Source organism: Arvicola amphibius, chromosome 9 (genome assembly GCF_903992535.2).
Source record: "Arvicola amphibius chromosome 9, mArvAmp1.2, whole genome shotgun sequence".
Lineage (NCBI taxonomy): Eukaryota > Metazoa > Chordata > Mammalia > Rodentia > Cricetidae > Arvicola > Arvicola amphibius.
Genome location: NC_052055.2, coordinates 123,371,797 through 123,386,019, shown reverse-complemented (window position 1 = coordinate 123,386,019; position 14,223 = coordinate 123,371,797). Strand labels below are relative to the sequence as shown.

General features: G+C 47.3%; 1 protein-coding gene across 1 annotated transcript; it reads right to left on the bottom strand.

The window, feature by feature from the left end:
* Positions 1–8,257: 8,257 nt before the first annotated feature.
* LOC119823315 (rano class II histocompatibility antigen, A beta chain-like) lies at positions 8,258–13,375 on the bottom strand. Its single transcript, XM_038343255.1, has 6 exons — positions 13,241–13,375; positions 11,541–11,810; positions 10,389–10,670; positions 9,605–9,715; positions 9,162–9,185; positions 8,258–8,595 (listed from the first exon to the last, which is right to left on the bottom strand). The coding sequence occupies exons 1-6, from the start codon at positions 13,329–13,331 to the stop codon at positions 8,582–8,584; spliced, it is 792 nt and encodes a 263-aa protein (XP_038199183.1). The 5' UTR covers positions 13,332–13,375; the 3' UTR covers positions 8,258–8,581.
* Positions 13,376–14,223: the final 848 nt, after the last annotated feature.

Genomic DNA, 14,223 nt, shown 5'->3' with positions numbered 1-14,223 from the left:
TGCTCCACTCCCTTGGAATTTGCTGCCTCAGACCTGCTCTAGCCTAGGTTGTTGGCTCAGACCTGTTTCTGTAAATGTCCCAGGTCTGGATCTGTTCCTGCAGAGATCCCTGACTTGGGGTTGGTCCTGTAAAGGACTCTGGCTCTGGTCTACCCCCTCAGAGTTCCCAGGCTTGGGCGCAGCCAGACCCACAGAGGATCTGGCTCAGGCCTACTACTCCCTCAGAGGTCCCAGACTCACACTCGGACCTGCAGAGGTTCCAGGTGCCTGCCTATTCCCTTTGACATCCCAGACTAACACCCAGACCCACAGAGGTCCTGGCTCAGGCCTACTCCCTCTGAGGACCCAGACTCATGCCTGGCCCTGCAGAGATCTCTGGTTTCTGCCTGCTCCTTTGGAGGTCCCAGATTCATGCCCAGTCCTGTAGAGGTCCTGGCTCAGGCCTAGTTCCTGGGAGGTCCTAAGCTCACACCCAGACCCACAGGGGTCCTGGCTTAGGTTTACTCCCTTAAAGGTCCCATATTCACATCCAGACCCTCAGTGGTCTCCTGTCTCTGGATCACTCAGTCAGCAGTTGCTCCCCTGTACCTGTTCCTATGGAGTTTGCTGTCTCAGGTCTGCTCTGGCCCAGGTTGCTGGCTCAGTCCTGGTCCACAAATGTCCCTGGACTGGATTTGCTCCCACTCCCATGAAGCTCGCTTTCTTTTAAACCTACATACATTTATCCAACACTGTGACTCATTTAGAGGTCTTCTATGTCTGAATCTGTCCTGTTGTGTATCTGTAATTCTTTACTGTCTTGAAGAGCTTTTAAAATGGTAAGCAAGCTTGGTTTCAGCTGCTCTGGATGTTGGCTCTACTTCTCTCCACTTTCAAAATGCCAACTCTGAGACCTCCAAGTAGGAGCTGTACTCAGCACTTTAACTCTGAGAATGAGCATGTAACACATAAACCCTTTTAATCTGAGTAATAGCTAAATCGGCCATGCATAGCATTGTGCGGCCTTGAAATATATCTGTGTATGGTGGCAGGAATCCACCATGCTCTTCTGCCTGTGCATTACTGGCAGTCCTGATCCTACCACCTACCCAGGCGGAGGGGTGGAGGTGTGATGAGCTGTGGGCATGGTCTCAACTACTTTCCCAAGTGAGTATACAAGCACCTGGGCCCACAAACCCCATTCAAATGCTCCACAGCCAGACCTCCCAAAAGAGCACTGTTCATGCTGACAAACCAAGAAGCTGCCATTTTAAAATGCAGCTTTTTTTGCTACCACTGAATCAGGAAAACCTCTCTTAAAGTACTCATGCCTCTGCTTGCTTCTAGCAAACAGAGCCCAACCAAGAAAATGCTGCTACCAAACCATGCTTAACTCTGTTCTTTTTTTTTTTTTTTTTTCTCATGGTTTATTTTTTTTATATTTAAAAATTTCCATCTCCTTCCCTCCTCCTCCCCCCTCCCTCCCCTCCTTCTCCCCTTTCTCTCCCCTCCTTCTCCCCCTTCCCTCCCCTCCCCTCCACCCATACCTCCCCTCCCTCCCTCAGGTGACTGAGCCCCACATTGGAGCACTGGACTGAGCTCCCAAGGTCCCGATGAGGAGCAGAAGGAGCGAGAACATGAGGGAGAAAGTCAGGAACGAGAGGGGTGCGTTCACTCATGGAGACGGTGGGACAGAACTAATGGGAGATCACCAACTCCAGTTGGAATGGGACTGATGGATCATGCGACCAAACCCGTCTCTCTGAGTGTGGCCAACAGCGGGGGCTGACTGAGAAGCAAAGGACAATGGCTCTGGGCTCTGATTGTTCTTCATGGACGGGCTCTGTGGGAGCCTTCTCAGCTTGGTCGATCACCTTCCTGGACCTGGGGGGAGTTGGGAGGACCTTGGTCTTAGCATAGAGCGGGGAACCCTGATAACTCTGTTCTTTTGTGTCTAGGATTCCTTTTCAAGTTCTTACAGGTTTTTAAGTAGACTTAGTTGGCCACGTTGGTGCCAATTTGTAGTAAGGAGACTGCTTGTTTGTCCCTGCTGCCCAGAACCAAAAAATTAAACCAAAACTATATTAATTAAATCACTGCTTGGCCCATTAGCCCTAGCTTCTAATTGTCTAACTTTTACATCTTAATTTAACTCATTTCTATTAATCTGTGTATTGCCACGTGGCTAAAATTACTGGCTAAAAATCCATCCTGTCACTGTCTCTGGCGGCGGCTCCTTGGCTTCTCTCTGACTCTGCCTTTCTTCCTCCCAGCATTCAGTTTAGTTCCCCCCCCCGCCTACTTAAGCTCTGCCCTATCAATAGGCCAAGGCAGTTTCTTTATTCATTAATGGCATTTACAGCATACAGAAGGAATCCCACAACACCTCCCCTTTTCTGTTTAAATGAAATGGAAGGTTTTAGAGAGGGAAATCCACATCAAAAAAAATGCTTTTGGATGTGAGAGGATATAAATTTTACTTAGCACATAATTTTATTGATAGTTGATTCAGATTATGGTGTAGTAAAGTGTAATTAGAAATCAGAAACCAGGAAGTCAAAGATGACTGTAAAGAGCCTCACTATTCAATTTCATGGCACACCAAGAGTGTTGAGTTACCAGGTGGTGTTTGTAAAATGACAATCATTTTTTCCAACTTGTAATATTAAAAGACAGAAAGCTTAATTGGGCATGTAGAAGTGCAAAGAAGAGAAAAAGAAGGGTAGAAACATCAATACTTTCATCTAAGAAGTGGGGTGAGAGAATTCAGCCACATGTAAGGAAAAAACACACAGATCCATACATTGAACTAACTGCAGTAACTGGTAGATTTCATGGGGTGAATTCAAACAGGACTGTAGAAGACGGACTGATTTCAACCACAGAACTTCATATCCTAAACCACAGAGAGTTGAGGCTGCCAAACTAGAGTAAGGTTCCAAATCTTTACATCGCAAACAAGAGGAGCAAAATCCAGTGAGGCTGCTCTCATTGCCTAGGGCAGTTCTGGGGAGCAGAATGGAATGCTTTGGTTCTATAGAGGAAAGTGTGTAGACAGGACAGCACGCACTACAGAAACACACTTCTGGTCATGTAGAAGAAAGCACACAAATAAATGCTTTAGAAATTTTACCATCAAGCTTCTGTAAAGCAAAGGATGTGGTTAACAGGACAAAACAACAGCATACGGAATAGGAAAAGATCTGCACCAACCCCACATCAGACAGAGAGCTGATCTTCAAAATATATAAAGAACTCAAGAAATTGGTCATCAAAGAACAAATAATCCAATAAAAAATGGAACACAGACCTAAACAGAGAGCTCTCGACAGAGGAATCTAAAATGGCTGAAAGACACTTAAGGAAATACTCAACATCCTTAGTCATCAGAGAAATGCAAATCAAAGCAACTCTGAGATTCCATCTTACACCTGTAAGAATGGCCAAAATCAAAAACACTGATGACAACTTATGCTGGAGAGGTTGTGGGGATAAAGGGAACATTTCTGCACTGCTGGTGGGAGGGCAAACTGGTACAGCTCCTTTGGATGTCAGTGTGGTGATTTCTCAGAAAATTAGGAAACCTTTCTTGAGACCCAGTAATACCACTTTTGGTATATAGCCAAAGGATGCACAATCATGCCACAAGGACATGTGCTCAACTATGTTCATAGCAGCTTTGTTTGTCATAGCCAGAACCTAGAAACAACCTAAATGCCCCTCAACTGAAGAATGGATAAGGAAAATTTAGTACATTTACACAATGGAGTACTACACAGCAGAAAAAAATAACATCTTAAATTTTGCAGGCAAATGGATGGAGCTAGAAAACATCATTTTGAGTGAGGTAACCCAGACCCAGAAAGACAGTTATCACATGTACTCACTCATAGGTGGTTTTAAAACATAAAGCAAAGAAACCAGCCTACAAATCATAATCCCAGAGACCTAGACAACAATGAAGACCCTAAGAGAGACTTACACAGATCTAATATATATGGGAAGTAGAAAAAGACAAAATCTCCTGAGTAAATTGGGAGCATGGGTACCCTGGGAGATGGTTGAAGAGGAGGGGAAGGCAGGAAGGGGAGCAGAGAAAAATGTAGAGCTCAATAAAAATTAATAAAATTTAAAAACAAACAAGAAAATTCACCATCTACAAAATTAAATAAAACTGCCATATAATCCAGCAGTCCTGCTTATGGGTACATGTTGTGGAGTATTTGATCATACTGTGTGATGATGTCTCTCTTACCTCACCTGCCAAGGGCACCTCTGATTGGTTTAATAATGAGCTCAGTAGCCAACAACTAGGCAAGAGAGGCTAGGCAGGATTTCCAAGGAGAAGAACTTGAGGCAAGAATCTGAGAGGTGGTGATTAACCAGTGAGATGCAGAAAAAAATTAGACAAACAGTATGAAGAAAAGGTAATGAGCCATGTGGCAGAATGTAGATTAATATAAATGGGTTGATTTAAGTTATAAGAGCTAGTTGGGAACAAGATTAAGCTAAGGCCAAGCTTTCATACTTAATAAAAGTCTTAATGTCATTATTTGGGGGCTGGTGGTCTGAAGAAAGTTTGACAACAGGTATGTATGTAAAAATATAAGTATATTGAAGAGGAATCTACATACTAATGTTTATTTTAACTATATTTGAATAAGGAAGACATAGAGACAACCTAAATTTCTATGGCTAACAAAATGTTGTGTGTGTGTGTGTGATAAAATACTATTCAGTCTCCAGAAAGAAGATAATTCTGTCATTTATAGCAGCACAGATGAGCCTTAAGGGTGAGTAGGAAATAGAATAAGTAAGCAGTCACAGAAAGACAGTACTGTATGAGCTCACATATGGAACTTTAAAAACTAACGGTGGTGGACATATAATATGGTTCCCAGGGCAGAGGGTGGGAATGGAGGGAGGAGAAGGAAAGAAGAGATGTAGGTCAAAGGTTGTGATGTTTTGGTTAGACTGAAAGGGTGGTTTCTAGAAATCTATTATGCACCATGCTGTTTGTCATCAACAGTGTAATGCATGTTTGAAAATTACTACAAGGGCAAAGTTATGTTCTCACAATACACAAAAAATTAAGCATGTGAGGTGATGGGTAGCATCTCTTAGCTTTCATTAACTCAGTCTACTCAACTCTCCTCCATAAGCAAAATATTCCACAATAATCAGAAAGTACAAAGTCATTCTTCAGTAATTCTTAGCTCACAATAGTAAGTTTTTTTCATGAGTTAATTCAGTAAAGAATACTTAGTTTATTCAGTAGCCTTAGGCTGTGGAACTTCTAACATTCCGCACACCATCACTACAGTGATGATGCCATATCCATGGCAGCAGGAGACAAGTCAGACATGTGCCCCATTGGCTGGTTCTAGTCACCTAACTCCCACTTACTAGCAGAGGAGCATTTTTGTAGATATTTGTACAATATTGATAACCACCACTATTAAAAAGGACATATTAATGTTGTTTGTTTGTTTGTTTGTTTGTTTGTTTGTTTGTTTGTGACAGAGTCTCTCTGCCTAGCCCTGATTGTCCTGGAACTCTCTGTAGACCAGGCTGACCTCTAACTCACAGAGATCCTCCTGCCTCTGCCTCCTAAGATTGAAGGCTTGCATCACCATGCCCAGATTCCAGTGATGTTCTTCAATACTAAACGCTCAAAACTGAGCATTCATTGTTATCTAGTCACCCGTACACTGTCCTCCAAGTTATGTGCCTACTAAGACTTGGCCCTTTTTTTCTAGCAAATTTGTTTGTAAATGTTGCACTTGCTACTTACTAAATTATCAGTTAAATATTATACTGCCCAGTAATAAATAGTGGTTCTATACAACTGTTGGGACCCAACACTAAGAACCTTCCAGTGTGACAGTGCTGGACTGTAAGCTTGTCTTAGAATGTATCTACTACTCTCCTCTTTGTGTTTCAACTAGAAAGAGCAAACCTTGGTATCTCCATAAACTGATTACTCCCCAGCCCCAATTCTTTCCTTGGCAAGATCAAAGCAGTGTTCTCTCTGTAGGAACTGGGAGCTCTGTGGAAAATACAGCAAAATTTGTTTCCATTTCCTCAAGAGGAAAGTGGCCTTTTTGGCCAATTTGGTAAAGAGGACAGCATTCACTGTGTTCTGTGATGGCAACAAAGATCAATGAGGATGATTACAAGACTCCTAACTGGGAACTGGAGAGTAGTGGATGCTCTTTCGGGAACCTGAGTTAGGTTTGCAGCACCCACGTGGTAGCTCACAATCATTGTAACCACAATTCCAGGGATCTTGGTGCCCTCTCTGGCTTCTGTGGGCTGTGTGTGTGTGTGTGTGTGTGTGTGTGTGTGTGTGTGTGTACATCTTGTTCTGAAAAAACTCGGACTATGGCCATGGGGAGCAGAAACCCAAATGCAGTCTACACACCCCATAGTACCCCTGGCTGATGACCTGTGTTGCAACCTGGATCTCAGAAGATACCCGATTCTGACCTGGTCCAGAGGATGAGAATCCTGCTAACATCCTCTACACAAAGTGTGTGAATGAGGGTGTGTTCCTCTGAGGCGTGATCTTCCATAATCTCAGAGACAGGCTCGCCAGTGTTTAAGAAAGGAGAACTGTCTGGGTGGTGGTGGCAGCAGTGCATGCCTTTAGTCCCAGCACTCGGGAGACAGAGGCAGGCGGATCTCTGTGAGTTCTATGCCAGCCTGGTCTACAGAGCAAGTTCCAGGACAGGCTCCAAAGCTACAGAGAAATCTTGAATCAAAAAACCAAAGTGGGGTGGGGGGGGCAGAGGAGAAAGGAAAAGCTGAAGATGGGCTGCAGCTCTCAGGACTGAAACCAATCAAAGAGGCCACCATGTGTGGTGACTGTCCTAGTAACCAGGTAGAGAATGGCACTAGGATCTATAGGTCACAATGTTCACAGGTTATAGGGGCTCCAACCCCTAAGAATTTCAGCAATGCAATAACACAGTGTACCTGTATAATGATGGCACACCTGCGAGCTGGCACCTTCAGTGAGGGGACCAAGAACCACAAATGGCTGCCCCACTTGTTCTGTTGGTTTTATATTAGTTACCTTTTTATATTAGTTACTCTGCCAAAACATCTGTCAGGGAGCAACAGGAGTCAGCTCATTATGATGGGGAAAGTCAGAAATGAGAGAAAGGTGAATGTCCATGCACCTCTTGTCTTTGCTTTATTGTTTTTCCTGTTGGGAACCTCATCCTCTTTAAGGTAGGTTTTCCCACCTCAACCTAATCTAGAAAGCCTCTCACAAATATGCCCAGAGGTAGGTCTCCAAATTGACCATCAACATCAAATGTCACAAACCTACCAAAACCAAAGTGCCCCTTGACCCTGCTGTGAGAAGATCTGGAGACGCAGGTGCCCCACAAGGCTGATGTAACTCCTCCATGTGGAGGCTCTGGAAATTCATTTGCCTAACAAGAGAGACGAACACAATGCCAGCTGTCCATATCCTTGTGCAGATGATAATGTTTTCCAGCACTGTGTATGTCACCCAGGATTGGTCAGTAAGGATTTTCCAAAAATTGTCAAAACATTGGTAGACAGACAACAGAGTCAGAACTACACACAGAAAGGAGGGTAAGATCTGAGGTAATAGGAAAGATGTAGAAAACAGATGCAAAAGAAACACAGAGAAAAGGACAAATGACCAAGGTGTAGACAGAGAAAATGGAGAGAGAAGCCTCAGTGCAATGAGTCAGACATGAGGAACAAGAGACAGAGATGGAGAGACACAGGGACACAGGGACCAGGAGATACGGTGAAGATAGGAAAGATGGTGGTGACACTGAGGAGAGACGAGTCTCATGAGTCACAGGTACCCAGTCACTCTGACCAACAACACGGCCTCCTTACATCATCTACAACCACAAAAATATTTATATTGTTGATTGTAATCTTTAAAAAATGAAGGTGAGCCTTAACCAATGTGACTTCACAGGACACATTTGAAACACTAGTGGTCAGAGGTCACGGCATCCGTCTCCACCAATTCTATGATGTTTAGTTCCACCAACCTAAAAGAGCCTGTGGTGGCATGAGAAACGAACACTGAAGAGCAAAAGTACGGGCCATGAAGATGTGACAGCAGGGTCCTGTCTCCTCAGCCCACATTAACATGGAGCCCAAGATGGTTCTGATCGCTTTCATAGTAGAAACTTCTACTTCCGGCCACAATTTGGCTGGGCCACCTTGCCCCACATCACTCCCACCCAACCACACTCAGTTAGGGGAAGATTCAAGATACATGTAATTCAGAACATGTTTAATTATGAAAGAAGCAAATGTTTTCAGAGCATCTCTTCAGCAGCCTGTGTGGCACAGTGGAAACAGAAGGCCTGGGGTCTGGGTAGATGGTGCTGCAGGACACGGACAGAGTCTCTGGAATCTGTCCTGGAGCAGAAGCAAAGACAGAGCCTTCGGGAGTCAGGGATCACGAAAGCTGAGCTGGCAGATATACTGGCACCATGCTAGATTCTGAATCAGAGAAGGATAGGCAGGCTGGCACAGATGAAAACTGAGGACAGGGACAGGCCTTACAGAGTGACAGCCAACTCAGCCAGAACACCATGAATCACTGTAGGAGCCCTGTGGAGACAGAGGAAGGGAGTGGTCACAAAAGGTCCCCTGGAGATGCCCGACTCTTCTCCTGGATTCCACAGAAGGAGACAAAAAAAGCTGTGTCCAGGCCCTGCCACCACCTTCCCATCACCTGTGCAGAGGTGAAAGGAGCTAAAGGGGGCACAGAGCTCACAGGACAAATGTGTGGGAGGCAGAAGAGAAGCTACCAGCCCCAGGAAACATAAAGGATCTGATCTTCTTGTTAAATTGGAGGAATCTGTCTCCTCTGCAGGACTGTTGGTCTCTTCTGACACAATCAATATTCATCTCCAGTGTGGGGCACAGAGCAGGCAACATCTTGGTGTTTAAACTCAAGGCATGGCTCAGGCTCCACTCAAGACATCACTTGAGTGATGTTGGCAAAATCCTGCTTGGGGACAACCTCTGGAGCATCTTATAGACACCAGTTGTGACACTCTCAACCCCACAGCAGCGATAGGCTGTAAACCAGGACTCTGTCAGGTACACCACCTCATGCCCTTCCCTCACACCCACGCCTTCACGCCCCCTGCAGATAAGGGCTGAAATATTACCTGCTGCAGGAGGCCCTCGCGATCCTACAAAAGGAAGTCACAGAGAAACGAGAAACGTCTTGTTATAAAAGCAGGGGCTCTCTCACACAGACTGAAGACAACGGGACGTGCGGCTTAGCTGAAGCTGTTCTCTCATCATGAGTTCACTAAGACCCTGAGCAGCCCCAAAATGGATGAAGCTGCCACTAGAAGGACGGAAAGCAAGGCCCAAGCTCTCTCAGCAGTGGAAGCTTCTGAGAGGCAGTGAGACAGTGGTGGACAATGAGGGAAGCCCCAGGATGAACTCCACCACGACTCTGCGGTACAGTCACACAACCAGCAAAGTCAGAGTCCAGTGTCCCCCTGGGGTCTCCTGTATCTTCCCACCCCAGCCCAGCTCCTCCCCTCAGCACAGCTCCTCCCCTCAGCGTGGCCCATCACCCCGGTGTCCCCAGTGTTCCCACCTTTCTGACTCCTGTGACGGACATAAAGGCCCAGCCCGAGGAAGATCAGCCCCAGCACGAAGCCCCCTATGCCACTCAGCATCTTGCTCCTGGCAGACTCGGACTGTGCACCTGGGGGGCAGAGCCTGGATGTCAGCTTTGTCCCCACACATCCCAACAACCCTGACTGAGAGTCTAAATTCCGCCTGAGTCATATGAGGTGCAGAGCTGGGACGACCCTGTCTCTGCTCTGACCCTATCCAGGGCAAGGAAGGCCAGATGAGAGATCTAGATCTCCCCCCTGAGAGGGAGGGAGGGGCAGGGGTGGCCAGCACAGCACTGAGAGCTGTTTGCACCCAAACACATTTATAAACTTGGGCCAAAGTACCCAGTCACTAGCTATCATTGCCAACTCCTCTGGATGTTAGGGACGAGTTCCCTGTGTACGCAGTGATCTCCCAGAACTCCTGTCGGGAAAGACAATGAGGTCAGGGTTCTCCTGATGCCCTAACTATGAGGCAAAAGATATAGTTTCCTGTAGTTCTCAGCTCAGTAGTGGAATCAGACTTTACAGGACAAGTGACAGGATGGGTGGCATTGGGGGCTGGAGTGGGTGGCATTATATGTGTGGGGTAGGTGGTAGTGGAGGGATGGGATGTATGGTATTTGAGGGATGAGGTTGGTGGTAATGGGTGAGTTGGGCAGCAGTGCAGGGGTAGGGCGATGTCATCAGAGAGATGGGGTAGTAACAGCAAACAGCCCATGTCATGTGGGGCCCACAGTGGAAGAAAAAAGTTTCCCTTACTCCAGTCCACGGTGACGGGGCTCTGCAGGCTGGGGTGCTCCACGTGGCAGGTGTAAACGTCTCCCCGCTGAGGGGTCATCTCCAGCATGACCAGGATCTGGTAGGTCCAGTCCCCATTCTTAATAAGCTTCGTGGACACGATCCCTGCCATCTCTTCTTGGCCATTCCGGAACCAGCGCACTTTAATCTGGGCCGGGTAGAAATCTGTCACCAAGCAGACCAGCATATTGTGGTGGTTGAGGACCTCCTTCCTGGACAGGGAGACGGTCACCTTGGGCTTCTCTGGGGAACAGAGGAGAAAAGATGGTGAGTGAGATGGGGGGGGGGGGCACGTGGATGGTCCCCATAGGGTAGAGGCAGGGTGGAAATGCCTGGGCTCTAACACTGAATGAAGATCCACTCCACAAACTAGTCACTAGGAAAATAACAGTGGTCCTGCCCTTATAGAACATGAAATGTAGTAAGAGAAAAGACAAAACAGTTGTGATTTCAAGTTTATAATTTTTGAAGAAGAAATGCAAAATAACTCCAGCACAACATCACTGCCTTCATCTCCTAGACCGTTTTGCACAGCTGGACAGTCGTGAGTGACTTTATACACCGTGCCCGCTACCTCAGAACTCCAGGGGCTCCAGTGACATGGCCCTCTGGTTTTTTTAGTATTTTCCAGTCAGATTTTGTATCACAAACTTTTAGTATGGCCCAAGTCAGCATAATCTACTTCAAAGCACGAACAACAGTAATGTCTTCGGGTAGGCCAGGCAGCAAACAGCCACACAAGACAACCTTGGCCTCAAAGGGACAATTAGGGAAACAGAAAGGTGGTGAATAACTACTTGGCGCCAATGTTACAGAGTCCTGGCCTCGCCCCTATTTAGCTTCCCTGAGTCGGCTTGACCTTGGCCTGACTGCTCAGCTCACAGCAGAGCCAGGGTCAGAGGTGAGCGGTAGGCCTAGCAGGACACAGGGCAAAGGGCAAAGGTGAGGAAGGAGGGAGACCCCAGGAGGCGCTGGGTGGGGCAGGGTAAACAGGGAGGAGGCTGTGGCAGCTCCTCCCACTGGGAACCCTGGCTGCGGGGGTGGGGGGTCCCCCCCAACCCCGGCCCGCACCCCCCACGGCCGCCGCCTCCCGCGGACCCGCCCTGAGCTCACCAAGCCGCCGCAGGGAGGTGGGGACCATCCCCTCGTAGTTGTTTCTGCACACCCTGTCTATCTCGGCCCGAGTCCCCTCCAGGATGTCCTTCTGGCTGTTCCAGTCCTCGGCCCACGACCGCCCCAGCTCGGTCACCGCGCGGTACTCGCCCACTTCGCTGTCGTAGCGCACGAACTCCTCCTGGTTGTAGATGTACCTGGTCACATACCGCATGTGCTGCGTCCCGTTGGTGTGGTAGCACAGGGCCTTTAACTGGATCACGAAATCCCCTGCGGACGGACGCGGTCAGCCGGGGGCGGCGCGGGCAGCCGAGACCCCGGAGCCCGCGATCTGACCCCGCGCGGCGCTGCGGGCTGGGGCGACGCGGTCTCTAGGGACCTCGGAGCCTCGGGACCGGCGGTCGGGAGGGGACCCCGCCCGGCTTAGAGGGGTCGGGACTCTGAGTGAACCCGGTCTCTGCGGGGCTCCGGAGCACTTCAAAGACCTTTCGGTCAGAATAAAGAAGAGTTTAAGAGAGGAAGGGAGTCGAGCGACCGACTCTTCCTGACAAGAATATTCCCGGAAGCACAAATTGTACTTAGTATATTAATTTTTTTGTTTAATTTTATTTTTAGTTTTTTTTTCTTTTTCCGGTTAGTTGTGGCGCACGCCTTTAATCCCAGCACTCGGGAGGCAGAAATAGGTAGATTTCTGTGAGTTTGAGGTCAGTCTGGTCTACAGCGCGAATACCAGGACAAGCTCCGAAGCTACAGAGAAACCCTGTCTAGAAAAACAAACAAAAAATATTTTTAAAAAGGAAACATTCAAAGTTGGGTGGGATAGAGAGGGGGTTGGGTCTGGGTGGAGTTGGAAGAGGGGATTGGAGACAGGTGACCTCCAGGACCTGCCTGCTTGGGCAGTGTTTTAGCAGAGTATCTTTTTGCTTGTTTGTTTTGTTTGTTTTGTTTTTCTGGACAGGGTTTCTCTGTGTAACAGCCCTGGCTGTCCTGGAACTCACAGAGCGGAGCCTCTCAAAAATAACCGCAAAGGGAGGTTAAATTGCACACAGGCATTCGTGGGGCTAGGGCTCTGTATGAAGTAAATAAAGCACTCACCTGTCTCCGAACTGAGGGGTCCCCCGGTGTGTATCATACATTTCCATTCTATGCCTGACTTTTTCTGGGAAATTCAATTTACCAACCCAGAGTCCTCAAGCTTCCATTTGCTGAAGAAATTTAGACTCCTGTCTGCTGGTTCTCTTGGGGTTGGATGCCTAGAGTTTGCCTCCCTTAAACCTCCACTCCACACCAGGAATTTTCCTCAAATACCAGGACTACAAGAGCATCATTGACCCGTGTTTCCCCGTCTTGGGATCCAGCATTTCCTCCAGACAAGAAAGGAGCGCTGCTATTCCAACCCTGCTGTTTCCTCAGACATAACCCCGCGCTCCCTTTGTCCTGTCCTGGGTTCTGATTTAAACTCTGTCTCCTCCTACTTCAACATGCCAGGCTCTATCTGTGCAGTGAGCACCATCCTAACTTCAATACCAGAACACAGAAATGAGAATATAACTGCTCTCTCTTCCAGATAAAGGAAATCTATGATAAAAGACTGGTTAAAATCGGAATCTTATCATGCTCCCCCCACATCCCAGCATCCCCAGGGTCCCGAGATCCAGTCCCCCAGAGTGCTGGCTCAGAGACCCCTGCCCCGCACTTACTTGGGGAGTCTCTGCCCTCGGCCCCCGGGCTGCTCAGCACCATCAGCACCGCAGCTGCCTCAAGAAGGAGGCTGGGGACCTGCACAGCCATCTCGAAGGAAAAGGTAATGGCAGCCACCAGGAATCACACCTGCTGTGCCCCCTTCAGAGAGCAAAAATCTGGAGATGCCTCTGTGAGTACTGGGTTGGTCCCAGGAGAGGAGCCAATCAGAGCCAGAGCTGAACTGTGTCACCAGTCTCTGGGCAGACATTGTTTACAAAGGCTCTCTATACTATGCCTGGTCTGTATTTTCATGGAGCCCCACTGGGTGAACATTTGGGGTGACAATTCCTCTCAGTTACAGGGTAAACCTGTCCAAACTGAAGACTGCCTGTGTTTGGGGTTTAAAGAGACAAGAGAGAAAAGTGAGTCAAGTAGAGACAACTTTAGATAGTTATTTAACAACTGCTGTTATTCTTGGGGGGGGGGGGGGGTTAGTAGGGAATTAATAGAAACCATGTATTAGTGAACAGAGATTGTCCTTTGTCTTGTCTGACACTGAGGAGTCTCAGGTGAGAAAGCAGAGTTCTTGGAAGTCAACAAGAACCTCTTTCTAACTTTGGAATTCTTGTAAAATGTAAACCATGCTCAGACCGCTGTAACCTAGATCTTCCTGTGCACACAGGAAAGAGTGATGTGATGTGGTTAATGAGAACCACCGTGTGTGAGTGTTGGAAGTAGCAGGTCAGTGTGAGGCCCAGCCCTGCTGGCTCAGGAATCTTCCTCATGCAGGAATCTATTGCATTCATGATATTCCAATGAAAATACTTAAGAAGTTAATTAATCTAACTTTTATAAGTTCTTCTGCTGTTTAAATCCTCCACAGCCGTGAAATAGGTCCACTGATGTCAACAAAGGCAAACTCCATAACCTTTTAGGACTTCCAGACACAGACACCTTGAGTTTCAATGACAAAAAAAAAAAAAAAAAAAAAAAAAAAAAA

Bases quoted from the DNA above. Each gene is read 5' to 3' on its own strand.
- LOC119823315 (XM_038343255.1), bottom strand. From the start codon at position 13,331: ATGGCTGTGCAGGTCCCCAGCCTCCTTCTTGAGGCAGCTGCGGTGCTG. The intron at 9,716-10,388 runs GTAAGGGAAACT...TCTGCCCCCCAG, and splicing joins CCCCGTCACCGTGGACTGGA to GTGCACAGTCCGAGTCTGCC. The intron at 9,186-9,604 runs GTGGGAACACTG...TTCCTTTTGTAG, and splicing joins CCGTCACAGGAGTCAGAAAG to GATCGCGAGGGCCTCCTGCA.